Below are 22,018 nucleotides of genomic sequence, written 5' to 3'. Positions count from 1 at the left end.
TTTTGAACTGGAAAATAATTTGACCTAAAGTTTTTAGCTAGCGTAAAAATAATGTTTCGATTATTAAATCACATCACATCCACGAAATTTTAAAAAAGTACATTTATCGGTAAAATTTATTGAAATTATATTTATCTTAATTTTCAAGAAAGTGGTGATATGGTTGTTATGAATATTTTCGGCGATTTTACACTTTAGATGAAACCTGGAATGCCGTAATGATTTGGATTAGCGCCGAACATCATTTAAGCGACTCTCTCATTGCTTTCAACAAAAATGCATTAAAGTTCAATAAGCGAACATATTCTGAAGGGAGGAAGGAGGGTGCAATAAATAAAATATTATATAATTTGATGGACGTTCATTGTAGAAATAATTCTTTCTTATGCAATAGTAAATAAAAAAAATGGTCTAAAGCCGTTCAATTTTTATAAATTTAATCCACTACAAGGCTCAATCCCGGTTTTTTTTAATGTAAGCGTAGACCAAAGACCACCACTTTAACTTGATGCAAAGGCTTAAACTTTATGACAAGGGCGCAATCTACAGCTTCTTTATACCATCAGGTGAGGATTGCCTGTCAACACACACAACGGACTAAAATGCTCCAAAGTAAGTTTTAAATAAACTCACGTATGCTGCATATTCATTCTCGACTCCAGAGCTCTTTAAGTTGAGGTTTATCTCAAGGAGCTCTGGGGTCGAAAATGCTGCATATCTTGACTCGCAATTTTACCGTTCGAACCACTTTGAAGCTTGGATTTTGAAAATGGGCTTCAATTGGTCTTATCGTCAATAATAGTGGTTTACTCAGCTTAAAAAAATCTTTTCGTTTAAATTCAACAGTTCAACAAGAATTTGTTGCTGTTCCAGAACTTTTGTAATAATAAAAAAACCACCACTATATTTTTGTGCTTTATTTAGGGCGCCAATTTTGCTATAGCGGCATTACTGAAATGTGACGAGACTATCAAAGCAAAAAAAATATCCTCCATAGATGTATTTTTTATGACATAACAAATACGCCGAAAGCTGATGTCGAAAGTGCATATCAGTCATTAGTAGTACTTAAAGTATAGTTTCCATGTAAAGGCCAAATTTAATTGACATTTGCCCTATGGATCTCCCTATGACATAAAATTCCCATATCAGACAAATATTGTAACTTTCTGTTTTTGTTCCTCAAACGTATGCCATCTTGGATTAAAGATGGCCTATCGCACTTTCGGTTTCCAACATTTTCTTTCGACTCGCTCATCAAACACAAATTCAACAAAAGAAAATGCTGAATAAGCATTTTGATAATAACAGTCTAAAAAAGTCATTTTAATTCAATAAAATCCGCTATTCAACGCCTGTAATTAATTTATTGATTGTAAAATTAAGTAAAAAAATAAAAACATGATTCTTCTATGGCGACATGTATGCAGTACTTTATCGTCCAAATGGAGACCAACAACCTAAACTTTGTTTCTGTTGGGTTTCTCGTTGCCTCGCTATGTATTTTATTCTGAAATCTTTTTAGGATTCCCTTCGTGAGAATAAAGTTGACGGAGAAGTTCGTCGTAATATGTTTTTTTTCGCTAGTTTTATTAAAAGACACCGCTAACAAGCAAATCGGCCTAAACAAAGTTGGTAACAAGTTCTATAAAAACGCTATCTATTAGCAATTCTTCCAAAATACTAAGTTAAGAAGATAACTACTGTTTTTGTGCGGTTACAATACAACTAATTTGTTGGTCAATATTTTTTAAATTTATAGACATGCAACCTCGTTCCCAGGGTTTGCTGCCTATGTCAAAGCTGCTAGCGTTTGCTTCACGCCGGCCTCAATGTCAAAAAAGGCAAAAGCCACTTAAAACGAGGTTGCATAGATATGATCTTTATTGTGATTTAAATCCAATTATGAGTTTTTACGTGCGTGTATAGTATTCTTAAGTTATGGGACCACAAAAAGTCTAGAGTTAAGACCCATTTAACAGGATTTCTGGTTTACAAGTTACGTTGCAGCCTCGTTTTCGTGTTTTATAACCTAATCAAGATTATAATGCATATCAAGCTAAATCACATTCACTTTCAACAGCGCGCTTTCTTTATAAGAACAATTTTTTAAGAAATTTATAAGCCTCAGATTTGCCGAAAAATAAGAACAAAATAAGAACAAATTCAGGCTCAGGCTAGTTTTTATCTAAAAGAGAGATTGTCCAACAACCTCGATCCCAGAGCATTTCTCCTTCTGATCAGTAAAAACAGCTCGGGACCAAGAGACGCTGGGGACGAGGATGACTGCACAATATAAAATATTGTTATTAAGCTCTTTCTTTATGTGACTCAGACTGCGATTTTAATGTTTATCTTTTTTTTTACTAATTTATACCTCATTACCATGGCTTCGTTAAAAATGTCTTTTGAACTGAGTACAATAACATGATAGTCTCACATGGAAATGAAATTTGTTTCTCGTAAAATCAGATTAAGTTTGTTTTAGTTTTACATCTTAATCGTCTTGAAGTTTACATGCCTGTATCCCGTTGCTAATAACAACAAACACAGTCGTCAAGTAAACAAAATAGGTATTTTTCTCGTGGTTGATGTAATGTGTAATTTAAGGAACAGCACGAAAAACATTGCTTTGGGTAAAGAGTATTTCATGTTTGTTCATATTCCAAGTTTTACCCCAAAATTCTAAAAACTTATTTCAAAGAGGCTTTACCCGTACTAAATTTACTCGTATATTTAATATCTTTTTCCTTGATTCAATGGACCTTGACGTAACACATGATGCCCAAACCACCCTGATGTAAAACGCGATGTCCAATTCATCGTCTTAATTGTATTTGGCCATTTAGTGAAAACTTAAAAAGGACACACACGAAGTCCATAGTACAATTTACCGGTGGCTGTAAACCCGGCGTGCAACATCAGGTCGCCTGGATAATATTTTTAAGAATGATAACAAGCCTCATAAATAAAGTGTTTATGATATGCTAGCCTGCACATTTCTTTTTATATAAGCAAACCCGATGTTCAAACCACCATCTTGATGTAAGGCATGACGTTTGAACCAACACTTTGATGTAGAAAACGATGTTCAAACCACCATCTTGATGTAGAACACGATGTTCAAATCACCATCTTGATGTAGAACACGATGTTCAAATCACCATCTTGAAGTAGAGAACAATGTTCAAACCATTATCCTCATATAAACACGATGTTCAAACCATCATCTTGTTAAAGGACACGATATTTAAACCACTTTCTAGATGTAAAGGATGATGTTTAAATCTAGACTTTAATGTAGATGTTAAAGTCATCATCTTGATATAGGGTAAGATACCCGAACCACTTTCTTTAACTTTTTTGCATTTCGATGTTGGTACCGAGCATTAACTCGCCAATAATACGAAACTGCGAAGCTGCCAATTGGAACTTCTACATATTCATAGATTTGCTAAGCAACATTTAATTTTCTAACGTGTCAACAATATCGATAAAAATAGTACGGCTTAAGAGTTTAAATATAGCCAAATATTCTAAGTCATAAATCCGTTAAAAATAAAATATTTTCTATAAAGCTCACGGGCGCGTATTAAGGTTTCCCAAAATTTAGCCGGCGCCTATTGCAAGAGACGCTTATTAGAAGGAGGTGTCGTTTGTAAAAATTTAAAATTTTTGCTGGGGATATGAAAACAGCATTCGTGTCGTCATAATCGTAATTTTTTTTCCAACAGGCACTAGAATTCCCCATCTATAACTTCATCTTCATCTTTGTTCATAATACCGGACGGGTTTCTTTCGATATCAGAATTCAGGATGCGAAGAGGGTTCATTTTCGGTCTCTTGTTTTAGACTGCGCATATAACTAATTCCATTTAAGCTTAAGTCACTTCTAATCAACTTTAAAAAAATTTTAAAGAATAAATTTTTTAAATTTTTATTTTATCTTTTTAGTTGATGTTGCGATTCAATAAAATTTGTTTATTGAATCGCAATCGTTTATTTGTTTGTTTATAGAATCGCAAAAATTGTATTTACTGGGGAAACGAGAAACCAAAAGAAGAAGAAGAAGAAGAAGAAGAAGAAGAAGAAGAAGAAGAAGAAGAAGAAGAAGAAGAAGAAGAAGAAGAAGAAGAAGAAGAAGAAGAAGAAGAAGAAGAAGAAGAAGAAGAAGAAGAAGAAGAAGAAGAAGAAGAAGAAGAAGAAGAAGAAGAAGAAGAAGAAGAAGAAGAAGAAGAAGAAGAAGAAGAAGAAGAAGAAGAAGAAGAAGAAGAAGAAGAAGAAGAAGAAGAAGAAGAAGAAGAAGAAGAAGAAGAAGAAGAAGAAGAAGAAGAAGAAGAAGAAGAAGAAGAAGAAGAAGAAGAAGAAGAAGAAGAAGAAGAAGAAGAAGAAGAAGAAGAAGAAGAAGAAGAAGAAGAAGAAGAAGAAGAAGAAGAAGAAGAAGAAGAAGAAGAAGAAGAAGAAGAAGAAGAAGAAGAAGAAGAAGAAGAAGAAGAAGAAGAAGAAGAAGAAGAAGAAGAAGAAGAAGAAGAAGAAGAAGAAGAAGAAGAAGAAGAAGAAGAAGAAGAAGAAAAGAAGAAGAAGAAGAAGAAGAAGAAGAAGAAGAAGAAGAAGAAGAAGAAGAAGAAGAAGAAGAAGAAGAAGAAGAAGAAGAAGAAGAAGAAGAAGAAGAAGAAGAAGATATGGTTTTTGCACGTGTTGTAATGTTACACTTCTAATATTATACATTTTTCTGTCACAGCTTTTACTGAATGAAAATCCTGCCCTCTTTTGAAATAACTCTCACTGCTAGTGAAAGTGAAGAAATTCTCACTTTTAAAAACTTCACGCTTGCATTAATCGAGTGCTGTTATGTTAGAAGATTGAAATATACTGACTCTTAAGCTATTGCGCATTATTTGATGTTTAAAAAGAAGAAAGAAGAAGAAGAAAAAAGAAAAGAAAAAAGACGAAGAAAGAGAAGAAATAGAAGAAGAAGAAAAAGAAAAAAAAGGAGAAGAAGACAGAAAATATAACTGAATTTACTTTACAGAGCTAAAAGGAACAGGAAGAACTTCACACTAAATTTATCTTTCATAGAATACATGTTTCTGTTTAATATAGCTAAAGAATGAATATAACTACTGAATTAAAGTGTATCATCATACATCATTTAAAACATTGGTAAATGGATCAATAAGGAATCTATGAGTTACATTGAAAAATCTGCATACACGCGTCGTTCATAAAGACTTTATAAATCAACGTTAAAGGATAGAAAAGATTGAGAAATAACATGAAGCAGAAAATGTTCTTGAATGTAATGTTTGTGGCCACTGACTAACAAACAAAGCAGTGTCATTCAGCCACTTCTTGACGGAAGATTTATGAACGTAAAATTTAATGATGGTTTTTAAAAAGAAATGCACACGTTGAGATAATGCTAATATGTGAAGAAGAAGAAGAATTTTAAGAATGATTTTATGGTTTATTGTGATCTCAGTTTTGTATGATTTCCAACGAGTCGAAGGTAAAAATGATATCTAGTTTATTTTAATCTTCTTCTTCTTCTTTTAAAAATCAAATATTGGTTGCCACTTGAGGCTTGTACACACAGAGATAAAATTCTTCATTATTCTGAAGAAATTCTGATATCACATAGGTAATTTTTACAGCTTTTTGTACTTTATAACAATTAGACTTATTTGACGTTCGACGATTTTCGTGGGTTTTTCAGTGAACTCTGCAAGATTTATAAAGTTGTGTAGTACTGAAAAAAGTGTTCATTCAGATTTACAATGTTATGCAGTCTTACTGAAAAAAGTGTTCATTCATTTTTATAAGAGTTGCTACTATGACAATGCAGAATATGCGTGATCAGTTTTCATTCAATGCTCAACTATATTATCAGCACTGCTTGTCAAAGAATCTGATACACCAGTTGGTACTGTATAATACATTCTATTTGTTTTCAGCATTTTTTCCATAAGAATCTTTTCTGTATCACTAATGCTAACAGTTTTATTTGCTTTATATATAGTTTTGCCAAATATTTGATGTAGCAAATAAACAGATAATTTTGAAAAAAAATTTTTAATGAAAACTCGGGCTGGATCACATTTTAGTCTATTCAAAACACGTGAATTTAGAAGCATCATACAACATAACAAAAAGGACAGTCACGGATACTCATATAAGATTCCAAGCGATATGAATTTGTTTTCTTTCTGAAGTGTGTGTTTGGCATAGAAGCACCTGTTTTTGTGTTTTCGATGTTATATTCATTTAACACTCAGAGTATATTTTTTGCAGAGTTCTTTTAAAAAATGTATTTCTGCACTTATTGTATTACACTTTCTTCCAGGAAGCAGCGATGTCATTTATATTGGTATGCTAAAAGAAGATCAAACTTTATCTAGGGTAAACAGGCTAAAAAACTTTAAGACCATACAAAACTCAGGTAAAATAAAACTTCAGTATATGTTTCTATGTATATGATTTCATTTATATAGATATATGGCTGCTTAATTTAAAAGCTCCTGATAAAATAATGCTCAGACTATATCACGTGATAATATCTTCAACGTATGTCGTTTACATCAACGATAATTGCCACATATTAACAATACCTTCACTTCACCTTTGATTTTTCTTTTAGGGATTGATGGTGGATTCCATATTTCAACAGGAGGTGTATATCACGTCTCCACTTCTGTTATAACTGAAGTCAAGACAGATGATAAGATAACATTAGCGGTGAATGTAAACAATGAGTTGATTTCCGACAGCAGTTTACAATCTATATACGATGACATTCCTGGTACAACTACCATTCAAGTACATGGTTTATTAAAATGCAGCAGTGGTGCTTCTATTGTGGTATATTTGATATCAAACAGCTCAGGACATGTGTTAAAAAAATCAAGCAGGATTTCTTTGGTATTACTGTCATCTGTTTTAAATCATCAAGGATTTTCCTTAAGGTTACTTCACGATGTTGCAATCAAAAAAGCTATCTCTAGATTAAAATGGACCAGCTTGAAATCATTTGGTAACTTTATTGATACAAACTTATTTACGATTTCAGAAGGCTACCTAGTGACAGAATCAAATGGTTTATATTATGTCTCGGGTAATTTTATGATGCGAAATAGATTCATAGAGAAATGCACACACCACGTGTATATGTACATCGACAAATTAACAAACTCTATTGTTATGGCAACAAAAGCAACATTCAGCGCACATAAAATATTCACTATCAATTTTGCAAGGTCGTTTTATTTGCAAAAAGGGAGACGCGTTTGGTTACAAATCTTATCCTCTTGTTTCTACACCGACATTTTGAAACATTCAACATATTCACTCACATATCTAACTTCAAAACAAAGTTACTCATTGCAATCAGAAAAGTTCTCCTCTTACCTTCACACACAGGGATGGACGCTAATGCAACTAAATGTCTTTGAAAAGAACTCTCCCGGGGGATACATTAGTGAAGGTCATGAAATTCAGTCGGATCATTTGTTGATAAAGACAGATGGTACTATTTTAGTCACTGGTATATTTTACTTCAAAGCTCCATTAAATTCGACTGGTTTAAAGGTAATGATCACACGCAACGGAAGGCCACAATTTGGACTTAAGGATACACCACATGTCCAATCAACATCATCAGGCTTGTCTATTTATCGTGCCATGATTACTATATCTTCTCTGATGGTCGTAAAAGCTCACGATTTCCTTATATTTAATATCTATTTCCCAACAAGTGAGACGTGGATTCTAGTTAAAAATTCCAGCATTAGTCTCGTATATGTTAAATCTAATGTTGAACATAATGTTGCAAAAATACACAAGTTTCAAGGTGAATCGTTGTCGTGGAATATTTTGAAAAGTTGTAAGATAAACAATGAGAGGCAGGTAAACTTTAAAAATGGTGTCATAAAGGTTATGCAAAGTGGGATTTATTTTATGTCATTTTATGTCACAGTTTTGGGGTATAAACAAAACCGATTGTCTCTAGCTATGATTTTTGATAAGGACAACAGCATCAAAAAGAAAGAAGCGCTATCTGCAACAGAGACCTCAATAAATCAAATATTTACCCTTAAGTTGGCAAGTTCAATCCGTATCGATACTGATCAACCATTTGGATTTTATCTTCGAGTACCAGTTAGTTTTGAATTTCAAGCCAAATGCAGCGTATCATTAATGTATCTAGGTTATATTTCAAATGTTATTGGATTTCAAAGCAATTTACAACAAGATCTAAAGAAATCAGCTGGATATTCTACAGCGGACGGTTATTACGATCCAAGTCGAGTAAAACTTTCCAGAAAATTTTATTATAACACAGGAAAGAATTTTAATTTCAAAACAGGTGTCTTCACCGCTCCAATGGCAGGTATATATCTTGTGTCAGTTAATGTGGTCATTCGCAATGCAAACGCAATGGCGGACGATTCCTTCTTCACTGTTGTACTTTATTACAAAAATCATCCAAACTCTGTTTTATTATCAAAGAGATTGGAAAAAATAAATCATGCGGCTGCTGATCGGAAAGCATCAATGAGTTTTTGTATAACAGCACCGATGAAACTTCAAAGTTCAGATGAGTTGATCTTAAAAATATTTTCTCGTACAGATTATGATTGGACAATCGATAAGGCTACTAGTTTCTCTGTTGTTTTGTTAAGTTCTCTGCAATTTGCGAATGGCTTTGTAGCACATCGATCTGTTAGTTTTAACATAAACACAAAAGATAAATGGGCAAGAATACTCGGCTGGTCCACGGGTAATCCTACAGATGGAAGATTTGACGGCACGTCTTTAAAAAGCCCAGAGCTTGTTGCCAATGAAAAAATTATGATTCATACAACTGGTTTATACATTCTGATATTTCATATCCATTTGAAGCAGAATATAAAGCAGAAACACTTTCAAATTGGTTTATTTGTTGAAGATGAAAGTCATTTAGAGCTTCTCGAGACATGTGATGAATTAGCTGATCCATTTAAAATCACGTCAATTTCGTGCTTTCTTATCATGAAGTGTGAGAAGAACCGCAAGTATATATTCAAACTTTACAGTTCAGATGGTATAGAACGCAGCAATCTGTATAATTTTCATCAGGAAAAGTTACATGTAGCATTTCTTTCAGCTGTTTTGCTAAATCAACCATTGGAATACGAAGCAGGAGGTTACCATATAAAGGTAAAGGCCAGTTTTATCCTAAATTTTATGTATGCCGTCGATGGAGTCGAATGCTAAAAAATAAGTTTGTTTTAACGTTGTCTTTAAACCTTAAGTTTTTATAAAAAGAATCTATTTTTGGTAGACACAACATGACCTAGGCGGCTCATACCTGGTAATAATCTCTTTCTAAAACATGCAAATAAATTCCATGAGAAAACTGGTCCAACTGTGACGCGTTTTTGCCCGATTTTGACCTATATTTTTAGGACCCGTCCTATAAGGGTTAAGGCTGAAGTGACTCGATAATTCTCGTTCATTGCCAATTCAAAGGGCGAAGTTCCAGACACGATAATCGTTCAAAGCTTAATTTTATACAGTAGCTTTTAGAAGTTTTATTGCGAGATAAGTTTCACATTTAATACTTTATACCGTTGTTATTGGAAAGTAATAATAAGTTCCAATTTTTTTATTATTAGCGAAAATAAAAAGGTTAACAATAGGCGCAAGAAAATACGGCCCAAGAGTAATTATTATTCTTATTAAAATGTTAGCCTAAAAGAATTACCTTTTGTAGGGACAGGAGGAGTAATGAGAAATACATACTTTATTCGTACTAAATTGTATGAATAAAATTGTACTAATTGTGCGTTCTAATTTTAGCACATTCGCGCAGTAAAATTCATTTTTTACGCAAAATTTAGTACAGAAATTACACGTAAAAGGTTTCCAAGAAAGATTATATTTTGTCTATAACCCTGAATTTTACTATTTTCTTATGTTTACTTGTTGGGAATTTAAATTTGCATTCGTTGCGCGAAAATTAACACGCGCGAAAAAACTTTATTTCGCTGCTGAACATTAGTACGAATAAGGCATTCTCATTATAACGTGCGCATTTTCTTGCAGGATAACATCGATTTAAGTGAAGGTACAAAACGATTATCGCCTTGGTATAGGAACCAACTCATTTCTTCACCTGGTAGTAACAGCTTTAACGCTAAAGATGGTACCCTCACTGCAAAAACAGCCGGTTGGTACATGGTTTCATTACAAGTTGTTTACAAAATACCTTTTGGTAACGTCACAATAATCCTTAGTTCAGAAGACAAAGAAGAAACAGAAGATATACAGAGTTTTGCAGTCGCGAGGTAGTACTATTATCTGCTTTCCATCACCGAAGTAGCCCCAACATAATTAGTTATTTATTGATGTATTTATACATTGTGCTTCTAATGTTTTTAACCATGTACTTGAATCTGACTAACATTTTGGCTAACAATGCTATTTTTAACAGTTTGTCAAAAAGTAAAAATATTAACCAACACTGACTAATGATCCTGACGCAGGGTGATCAAAAGCCAACAACAATGCGGGTATAATGGCAGCGATCGACGTTCTGGGCATTTATTTCGAAGTTTACTCCATACCCTCCACTCACCCACCCCTGCCTTATCTAGTACCGGCACTTACAGATTACAATTAATTTTCCTTGAGTAAAAAAATGATAAAATGTTGCTCAAATTGATGGCATGCTGACCATTATTTCTTCATAGCATAGCGTGATGTTGTAGATGTTAATATAATTTAAGCCCCAATCTAAGTGCCCACAAGATATTTATGATTTCCTTTTATGTTTAGAAGCAAAGTATCAAGCGAACTTTCATTAACTGGCGTATTGTTTTTACCAAGAAATGCAAAAGCTATTTCCAGTATTACTACATTTGGACCAGGAGAAGTGATAAGTCACAAAACATCATTCACTTATGTGCATTTACCAACTCTATTTGACACATTAAATCAGAGATTCACAAAAATAAAATCCTTAAATGTAAACTCTGCTAAAAATGTGAAAATCACAAAGTGGAAGCAAGTCGGTGCTACCATGGCAACCAATGATGACATCAGCATTGCTAAGAGAGGTGTATACATTATTACAGCTAACTTTGTAATATCATCAGCGATTAATGAGATAAGTTTAGATATGAATGTGAGTGGAAGAGGAAAGCTGTACACAAGTAATTATTCTTCCAAAACCAACGAAGTATTTACATTACTGCTAAGTGGAGTGGTTATCTTTAAATCAACTGCAATTGTCTCATATTATATCAACTCCGGTGGGATGGCTTCAGTTTTGCCGAAATCATCAGTATCTGTAGCATTTTTAGGAGATGATATATCATTGTATCCTGTCTTTGTAATGGAAGTTGTACGGTCTAAGTGGTACGGCGAACGTACAAACAGATGGATGTTAATCACAGCATTTGAAGAACGCACAAAAAAGAATTTCTATCATCGAAATAGTGTCATTATCACCAAATTATCAGGAGTCTTCTTCATTTCAGCTAATTTGATTTTTACTTCACGACGCAGGTATGGCGATATTATTAATAAGCGTATTGTATTAGCTAAGGGTGGTAAAAGGGCGGTAGAAGGGTTGTAAAGGGCGGTAAAAGGGCAGTAAAAGGGCTTGAGTTAGATTATTTCGTCTGAAATATTGGTGCTGGAACCACTTGTTACTAAACACAGTAACAAAATTTAGCCTAGCATTTTTCTGTCTCTTGACTAAAGTTTAGCCGCGAAAATGTTGGAAATAGCAAATGCCACCAAATTACGTTCAGTAACGCAGAAAAACATAAAAGGGGGATCAAATTAAGTCACCGGTTTTCCTTCTGGTGGGAAAATTTTGTGGAAATAAAACTTGGAAATAAATTGCAAAGTGAGAAAATAGAATCATTGATTCTTTATTCTTTTTTAGTTCGCTTTATTCGTTTGGCGTTTTTCTGAACGACCAATTGGTTATATCTGCTTCAAAATTTGCTTCTTCCGTCTTCACCATTTCAATCGCACACACAGCTTACTTCCGAAAAGGAGCAGTTTTGGCTTTAAAAGTCATGAGCAATTCTGCACACAGATTTCAAATTCAAAGTGGAAGTACATTTAGCACCACACTAGTAGGTGAGTACAATTTGCCCTAAAAATCGAGCCACACCTAAACCTCTTTTCTTGTAGGGTTATTTGACTTGGCTAAAAACGTTACGAAGATTGATTGTGTCACGAAAGCGTAAGATGTATTTTATTAATAAAAAGCGCAACATAGTATTCTGCGGTAATCTACTAACCGCCCGAAGACAGCTCGCTATTAGTCGGTTAGGGCGCAATATTTTTCACCAATAATTTTCGGTTTTTTTGTATGGAGGTAAATTCTTGTGCGCAGCTTCAGTGCCATTTTATTTATTGTTTTCGCGGGCAAAAACAACAGTACCCTTTGAACGAGGGAGCCTGTATGTTTGACTTGAATATCTCTATTAGTCATTACGTAGGGACGAGTTCTTGAAGCTGGTTGCTAGTTTGTATTGGAGAAAGTACCACAGTGTAGGAGGTACACACGCGTAGGTTTCTATTCATTTTAAAAATCAACTCATCCTATATAAAAAAAGGAACAGTTGTTTGGCGGTCGTTCCGCTATGTTACCGTACTAGTGTTTATATAGTTGAATCATGTTAATTTTAATATAATTTTAACATAATTGGCGTCCATAACTCATTTTAGTTTCGAACCTAGAGCTACATTTTCGCGCGCTGGCCACATATGAGAAAGCAAAAAAGATCTGCTAGAAGAGAAACTGACTTGAGTGCACAAATTATATGTACATATTATTAAAATACTAGTCGATAAGGCCCGTGGAGAAATCCACTTAGTCAGAAGGACAATGGAAAATAGGTTGTTTTAGATGTTTTTTGATGACGTCAGCAGTGCAGATACAAAAAAATTTGGTGAAGTTTAGTTTATTCGTTGCCTGTAATGTTTAAAGGTTAAAACGCTGATCAAAATAATGTGTAGGATCATATGTTTTCGACAAACGCCTAAGGAGATATAACGTTTAAAAATTTCGCTGACGTCAGCAATGGCCCGTCAAAACCCAAAAATTTTTATTTAGAAATTTCTATACCTGTTGCCTTCATCGTATAGATCTTGAAACGCTGATCAAGAAAATGTATAGGATCATGTACTTTTGATAAACGGTTGCAGAGATATTGGGGTTTGAAGGTTTTTTGATGACGTCATCAACCCGTCCAGTCCAAAACAAATTCGGGGACCCAGGTTTGGGAAAATATCCCAAATTGATCCTAGGTGGTCCCTAGTTACCCACGCGGTGAAAAATCATTGACGTCAGCACCTCGTTTCCAAGTTATTTGGCCTCAAAATTTTAAGTGCACTGTAACGGCTTCATTAATTTAATATATATAGGATATTGACGTTAAAGTAGTGTTATTGACCTCGCGCCGTAACGTCAGAAATTTAACATATTAGACATGCATTTTTCGGTATATTGAATATGCCTTTTACTAAAAAAAATCTGAAAATGCATAAAAAGAAAGTATATAAGTCATAATTTAACAAAAAAGTTCTTAAAATCTAAAACAAAATATCAAATGTCAAATCGCATGAAATCCTCCCAACAAAACGTCAGACAAAATATGAAAAAACAACGGCGTGCAAGGTGTAAAATCTAGTTAGTAGAAAGTTACAACATTGACAGTCACAACCCAGACAGTTACGACAACAATAATAATAATGTCAGAAATAACACATCTCAAATATGTATACATCTTATTATGTGATTATGTTGAAAACCTTCAATATTTTAATCTTTAAAATGTCGAAAAGAAAGGCTTGCAACAGTAAGCATAGATCTATGAAATAAGTTCTTTATGCATTTTAAACATTGTCTTTTCCCTAAATGCTTATACAACAATACAACCTGAACAACATAAAAAAGCCAAACTTAAACAAACCCAAAACACCAAAAAACAAAAAGTTAAACTTTGAAAAATCATTTATTCAATTGCATACCATCCTCTCCCGCAAAAATATGTACAAAATGTAAAAATTAACCAGTTAACAAAACAATTTTTTTGTCTCGTGATCCGTACTGACTTTACCAAACATTTTAAATTGAAATGTCGAAAAAGCAATGAGCAAGGAGTAAATTTCAAATCAACAAAAATCATTATTTTGAAAACATTGTATATATATATATGGTCCTTCCTCACAAAAGTTTACAATAAATGTAGAACACAAAGGTTTATGAGGAGCAAATCAAAATATGAACAAAAATCAGTTCAATTGGCATGTTTTATATTGTTTTCACCCATAAAATTAATCTTCCACAAAATTGATATGAAACCCATCAAATTCAACTCAGAAAAAGCAGTCATTTAAGTGCATACAAAAATACAACTTGGAAAGTGTAAAATATCAAATTATTATTTTTAGTATATATACTTGCATATGGTCCTCCCTCACAAAAGTTAAACAGTTTCAGTCTGAACATTCAGTAATTTTTTATCATCACCAAATATTTATTCCCGTAATTACATTACTTACAGTTAGTTTAAAGCTTAAAAAAAGTTTATAAAACAAAATATAAAAAAAATCCAACTTCAGCTCACAGTCTAATTGTACAAAAATTGTTCTTTCAGTATTTTGCATGTGGTCTTTTTCCACAAAAGTTTACACAACATTTAAAAAACAGCAGTTTGCAACACAAACAATATAATCGGCAACCATACTATTCTCTGCTGAGAAATTTTAACCACAAATGTAAAAAACCCAGGTAAATTTCCCAAAAAATGTCAACAAACTTTGTAAAAATATCAACCACTACCCTTGTAAAAATATATAACCTTGTAATTTACATGCGAGCTTACAGAAGTTTAACAGGATGTCAACAACAAAACAATAAAACTTACTCCAATTAACGCACACACTTTAGTTTTACAAAATCATTCCTCTTAAAGTAAAATTTTTCCTCACACTACCCTAAAAGTTCAATAAGTCTTTGAAAGATTTTGTGGCTTGTTACATCATAATTCGTGCTCAAATAAGATCCCTAAGTTTGACTACTAAGGTGGATATAAACATCAGTTAGCTAGGTTTAGATATGGAGCTTGAAGGTAACATTAGATAAGACAGATACCCAGTTAAATATAGTTAAACTGGGAAGACGCCAGCTAGCTATTTATGCTTAGTAAAACACATATAAAGAGAAACAATGGCAATATAAAAATTATGACATTTGCAATAAGTTCAACAAACCAAAAGTTTCGCTAGCACATTTGTTTGATAACATTAATTATGCAAAAAAGTGTAAAAAAAAACGCGGTAAAATATAAAGAATTTGAAGCTCTTAAGTGACTTTTTCCTGGCAAATGCAAGTCTGCCTGACACGTAACTCTAGCGACATAAAAACATAACGTCTAAAAATATCTAAAAAGTTCTTACTATTTGTGAATCCAAATCTACTTTAAACCCAAGCTTTCATTTTCTACTTCTAACTTTTCTTTACTACTTCTAGCTCCACTCTTCACTTTTGAATTAACTTCTTGTGGCTTCTAACTTTACTTGTGTACTTCTATGTTTACATAAAATATATATAAAAAAGAACAGAGTGTAAAACCAATTGGCAAATTTTTAGGCTAATTAGTCAAATTAGAAATGCAAAAACTAAGTTTGAGTCATAATTCATGTTAAAACAACAACAATCAATTTAACAGTTCATTTTACGTCAATTTTTGCACTAAATTTCCAACACAAAATACATATTCTAAATAATTCCTATGATTTTCCTCAAAAGTTTAATCAAAATATAAAAGATGAGAGGTGAACGACAAAATCAAAGTTTGCAGAATTTAATTATTTTGGTATATATATGTCTATTGATATATGCCCTTTATAACAATATTTCAATCCAAAATGTGGAAAAGAAAAACAGTTTGCAACAAAATCAGTTATTCTGATGATATTGCATACACTTTTTCTCCACAAAAGTGTAAAAAAAGAATGGTTCTAGGAAATACTTCTGATTCAACAAAAATCAGTATTTGTATCTTGTACTCATTAAATATTACTCAAAATTTCAAAAAACTGCGATTTGGAACGCATCAAATTTATAAATAGAGAGGGATCAGTCATTTCGGTATGTTGTCCTGCCCGGTAAGAATTTATACAAAATATAAAAAAAACACAAGTCTTTTCGGTGTTGTACTCCCTCAAAAAAGCTGAAACTTTTCTTAATAAGACAAAATGTCATAAACAAAAACATTTTAGTCAGAAAATCTAGAACAACAAAAATCACTACACTTAAGGTACCAGAATTACTACATGTTAAATAAAAATCGTTTCGTCATATTGCATGTAACCAATGTATATAAGTTTAGTTACACAAAATGTGAAAAATACATTATTTGCATACACAAATTGTGAAAAATACATTATTTGCTTAAAAACAGTCCTTAAACTCTTCTTAAATATTATGTAATACTTTTTTAAAAGTTGTTGTGGCTTGTTAATTTAAGCTTAAAATGTCAATTAAAATAAGTTACAGTCACATTCTTAGCAAAGACCACTAAGATTAGCTTACATGTAAAAAGCAACATAAAACTGAAGCTAAAATAAGGTAGCTACAGCAGCTAATAGCTGGTCACTTAAATATAAACTGGAGACTTTGCTAGGTATAAAGAACATGGCTACATATTTATAAAGTCCGAGCTAGCTAGCTATTAGGTTGTTGTTGGTGTGGTTGGTTTTATGATGCTAGCTAACAAACATGTCTCGCATCAATAATATCATCAAAACTGAAAAAAACATAAACAAACCTTACAGAAACCTTTCTATACTTCATTTATATACCATGCCCCTTTTTAAATGCTTTTGTAAAGATTTATTTTGAAGGAAAGAGTAGAAATTGCTTAAAAAGAACAGCCATCTTTTTTGCAAACACAATTTCCGTTACTTTGTGCTAGAACTTCATTTAACAAACCACATAAAACTCGCAGCTTTTCACGACAAAGAAGACATAATTTTTTTCGGCGACTTCAAAGAGAATTTCGGCAACATCAAAGGAAAATGGCGATATCAACTTTGCCTGTCACAGAGACACGGAACTGGCGTATTATTATATAGACTAGTCGATAAGGCCCGTGGAAAAATCCACTTAGGCAGGATAACAGAGAAAAATAACCGTCATTTAAATTTTGATGACGTCAGCAGAGACATGTCAGAACACAAAACTTTTTTTTTCAGAAATGTGTATGCCTGTTGCCTTCATCGTATAGATCTTGAAACGCTGATCAAGAAAATGTATAGGATTATGTACTTTTGACAAACGGTTGCAGAGATATTAGGGTTTAAAGGTTTTTTGATGACGTCATCAACCCACCCATTCCGAAACGGATTTGGGGACCCAGGTTTGGGAAACTTACCCAAATTGGTCCTAGGTGGTCCCTAGTTACCCACGCAGGGGATGACGTCAGTTATTTCCACCCGTTTCCAAGTTATTAAGCCTTAAATTTAAAAGTGCAATGCAATGGCTTCACTAATCTTAATATACTTTCCTTTGACGTCAATATTGCTTTAACGTCAAAGTTTGCTAATTTAAAGAACAAATTTATAGGCGATGTTTTATAGACTTTATCAAAGAAATTTTATCCACTTTGCAAAAGTGACAGACAGACACACTTAGCGTATTATTATACTAGTCGATGGCCCGTGGAAAAATCCACGGGTCCGCCCATCCTTTTTATACCACTTAAACGCGTCTCGCATTTGGCTTACCCCGGTGTCAAAACGCCGGGGTAGGCCAAAGTCAAGGTGTGACCTGACGTTGAACACTCTGTGGAGCGCTTAATAAGAGCCGTAAACTGTGCTGTGTAAACTTTAGTACAGGTATACAGTATGTCGTAAATTAAGTGAAGCGCATACACCATTATAGTCTTGCGACTGTAACATATTTTTCAAAAAACATTTCCCGCAACGATAGCTGAAATAAAAACACAGTTTGCAAACAACAGTCGGTACCCCATCATAGCAAAAACAATAAGTCAATATTTTTTTATTTTGCGGAATAAGTTTTTGTGAAAGTTAAAAAATTTATCGTGACACTGGGCTAAGCGCTTACTACAGTTAAACCGTGTTGCACAGGCGTATAGGAATAATACGCCTTTGGAAAAAACTTTCACAGACTCTGTTTAAAAAAACACAACAGGGCTGAGCGGTTAGTCCAAGTAAACATTGTTGCACATCCGTACAGACGTGATTACCGAGAAAGTTTAAAAATGAATTGTCACATTGGGTTGACCCCTTAGTACAGGAAAACCACGTTGTACATGCGTATAGGCGTAACAGCCTTTACCAAAAACAACAGTATGTTGTTAACACTGGGCTAACCGCTTAGTATAGTAAAACAGAGTTGAACAGGCGTATACGCGTAATACCCCTTTCCAAAAAAACTTCATTGCAACATCGGTTTTAATGAAAACACAGGGAACAGCCTGTCATTACCGGTTCAGCAAAAATAATCTGTCAGTCATTTTATTTGCACAAAAAGTTTTCAGGAAAAAATAAAAACAGATGTAGGTACCTAGCTAACTGCACTTAGCATAACACTTTTTGTTTAAGAATATTGTTGTAGCCAAACTGCATTTTTATACTCTCACTTTTTAGCCAAAGATAGGAGCTAGCTAAATGGCTACAGTCTCAACACAAAAATAAATGTTGGGTAGGATAAAAGCTGTTATACCATACAGAATAGTAATAAGTAAGGTTCTAGCTAGCTAGCCTCCAAAATCTTCGTTCCTAGCCAAAAATCCAAAACTGGCGCGTTTAAGATCTGTACGTGACTAAAAACGTGACAATGTATTTATCTTAACATTTTAGAACATACAAAAAAACAATATTACGAAAATAAAAAGCTTATAGTACACAAAAATTGAAACAGACTTACAAACAGCACTGACCCACCATTACTTTAAAAACAAAAATGGCCATCATGTTTCGGTCCTCATGTTTCTTCGTTGGCATGCCCAGGCCGCGAAAGTCTTGGATCAAGTGTTTTGATTGGTGTATTATGTGCGAGCGGTGAAAACAAAGTCAGTAAAACTATCAGTAAACTGTCCCATTTGTTTTCTGTAGCTTCTGAGCGAAAACGGCGATTGAGGTCACGGGGGTAATTATTATTAAAAATGGCGTATTAAAATAATGCATTCATTTTTATCACTAAATTTACTTTTCTTACTTATGGCAATAAATTAAAGTAATTAAATTAATTAAGGTAATAAATTAATTTCTTGAGTTTAGTTCAATTAATTATAAAGTTTTCCATTAAACAACCCCCTGTTTTCTAAAAATTCGCGGAAAGATCAAAGGAATATCAGTAACCCTTTTGAATTGAACAGACAGACAGACGACGGCTATTATTATAGAGACTAGCCGGTTACCCGTGGAAAAATCCACGGGGTCGCCCGTCCTTTATATCACGCATTTCGTGTTTCCGTAATACGACGTTATTCTCGCAGACAGACAGACAAAATACGGCTATTATTAAAGAGAAGAGATAAGGGAACATACTTCCAGCAGTCAACCTCATACTATATGAATTTCTTCATTATTAGAGAATCTTGATAGCAATGATGATGTATTCACACCCTCCATCACAAGTGGTTTAATGCACAGTAGCGTGACCCAACTGGCACCAGATATGTCCGCTACGTTGGAGTGCAACGCTGTTGGAGAAGGAGAGAAATCTTATAAATGGTTTCGGAATAATGAGGTAAGTGTCAATTTCTAAGGACACGGTTAAGAAACGAACATTACAACCCTCCTTCCCAGAGCTTTACTATCTTGCTATTTTAATTAGATCGCGCTGAACGTTAATTTTAAGAGCGAATACTGTAATCTTTGAAGTGATTGTCTATCATCCCATAGTTAAGGCACGGCTTACATCAGCTTTGAATACTTATAACTGAAGTATATATTTTATAGCTACTCCGAACTCACACATCCAGTGTTCTTCATATGAATCAAGCCAAACATGGATACTATCAATGTCAGGCACTGACAGACAATGTTGGGCCTGTGTCTAAAATTACTTATGTAGTTGTTGAAGGTAATAACAAAAATGTAATTATAGCTTATCCGATCTTGGATTAAAAGGTTTTTTGATAAGCAACTACAGGACTGACCACATAAATCTTTTGGTTTTAATTTTTTTCTTTGTTGACATTTTATTACGCGCAATGTTGTTGACATTTTATCTGTTAAGGCGCGTTTTCACTTGAATAAAAATGGTCGAATCGATCGACAGAAAGTAGGAAACAATCCTACTATTGCACATTTCGTTGAAGTAAAAATCCGCCTAACATCTCATTTTATTTCTCTTGTTTTAAACAGAAGTGAATGAATGTTTGGACAGAAAGAAACATTGTGCGGGACCAAATCTAACATGTGAAGACACGTTAGGCTCATACAAATGTGGTTGCATGTATGGATTGAGGTACATTAACGGCCATTGCTACGGTGAGTTTAAGAATGTACCCGTACTGATATTTTTCGCAATTGGAATAATGTTATAGGAATTAGATCTGCTGTCTGCTGCTATCTTTAGCGCAGCGATAAGTCAGTCGTTTTTATGTTGGAAATTAAAGAGCGCAGAGGAAAAATTAGAAAAAGGATGAATTAGAAAATCATTTTGTAGTGTTTGAGAGTTCCTGTGTTTTTTTTTTCAGCTAATGATAGCAATGTCGATATCGTTCGTCAGAGTAATCCAAACCGCATTCCACTAGTAATTTTAATAATGGTACCCTTTCTATGCATTACATTTTTTATTATCGTCACGCTTAGTATATACACCTGCATAAAACGACAACGAAGAAATAGAGAACCTGACATAGAAACTATTGCTTTCTCTGTTTACAACGAAAACGAACAAGTTGAAGAAATAGCCTTACAAAATTTATCTTCCAGTGTAAATGGTAGTTCAAGTAACGAAGGTGTATTACCGTCAGGTAGGGACAACGCAGACAGAGCAAGTTTGGGTACGACACTTTCGTATGCACCAAGTAACGTGAATGATAGTGAAGATGAAGAAGATGTGGGAGGCTTCAACGAGTATAAATGGCGAAAACTGGTTAACGCAAACACGAGTGTGTAGGATCTAAATAACTGCGACACCATTATGGTTGCTACTCCATTCTCAAACGCGCCCTTCAATCAACGAATACAGAGTTAGCTGATACCTCTACGGTTACTTCAAATGTTGGCCCTAAATTAAGTTTAAATCAGAAAAAGGTAAACCACACCAATCCGCATCAGCTTTTGTGGATTGATTGTCACGGGTTGGTTTAGGAAAAAAATAAACTAGTTACGACACCAGCATTCGTCAGTTTCAGTTGTGCAAGTTCAAACGGGTGAAATCAAATTTTTCTACACAAGCAACAATGAGGTTGTAACACAACAAGACAACTTTTCAGGAATACCAAAAAAGATGTTCAACCTTTAAACAAGTATATGATAATAATTCGTGGCATGCTTTAATTTAAAAGGTACAGACATGTTCTCTTGTATTATTCAACAGAATACGTATCCGCTTTTTCAAATTCAAATTTAGCAGGATGTCATAAGCAGAACATATATAGTCATTTGATAGGACATTTGGTTAATTTATAATTTTGTATACAATATTGAATTCGTCTTTGTGTATATGTGGAATCATTTGTACATATTGTTGTACAGTTTTATTATAACAAGTTATATGTATGAAGATTGAAAAAAACATTGTAAATTAAAAAGATTTTTTCTTTCTTTGTGTACATTTGCGATGACATATGACAAATAGGTTTTTTTGGAATATTTTTCGGCCAGTTTTTCTTCAGTGCTAAAAATTAATTTTCAACAAAATTTTAATACAAATATATATTTACATACATAATACAAGAACAGCAACAGTACAATTACGTTTTTAAAAAATTCAACTGTACCTCCGGTAAAAAAGATCAGAAAAATT

General features: G+C 33.5%; 2 protein-coding genes across 2 annotated transcripts in view; one reads left to right on the top strand and one right to left on the bottom strand.

The window, feature by feature from the left end:
- Positions 1 to 15,609, bottom strand: part of LOC130621938 (speckle-type POZ protein-like) — a 46,223-nt gene extending 30,614 nt beyond the window's left edge. The window contains exon 1 of the mRNA XM_057437305.1: positions 15,463 to 15,609. The gene's annotated coding sequence lies outside the window, so the exon portion shown is untranslated. The remainder of the gene's footprint in view (positions 1 to 15,462) is intronic.
- Positions 6,650 to 21,803, top strand: LOC130621933 (uncharacterized). The gene is made up of 8 exons (XM_057437300.1): positions 6,650 to 9,195; positions 10,084 to 10,325; positions 10,816 to 11,547; positions 11,933 to 12,132; positions 19,629 to 19,786; positions 19,999 to 20,122; positions 20,407 to 20,532; positions 20,742 to 21,803. The coding sequence occupies exons 1-8, from the start codon at positions 7,120 to 7,122 to the stop codon at positions 21,164 to 21,166; spliced, it is 4,083 nt and encodes a 1,360-aa protein (XP_057293283.1). The 5' UTR covers positions 6,650 to 7,119; the 3' UTR covers positions 21,167 to 21,803.
- Positions 21,804 to 22,018: the final 215 nt, after the last annotated feature.

The sequence above is a fragment of the Hydractinia symbiolongicarpus genome, chromosome 12 (genome assembly GCF_029227915.1).
Source record: "Hydractinia symbiolongicarpus strain clone_291-10 chromosome 12, HSymV2.1, whole genome shotgun sequence".
Lineage (NCBI taxonomy): Eukaryota > Metazoa > Cnidaria > Hydrozoa > Anthoathecata > Hydractiniidae > Hydractinia > Hydractinia symbiolongicarpus.
Note: the sequence above shows the minus strand (reverse complement) of the source record. Positions and strands in the feature narration are given on the sequence as shown.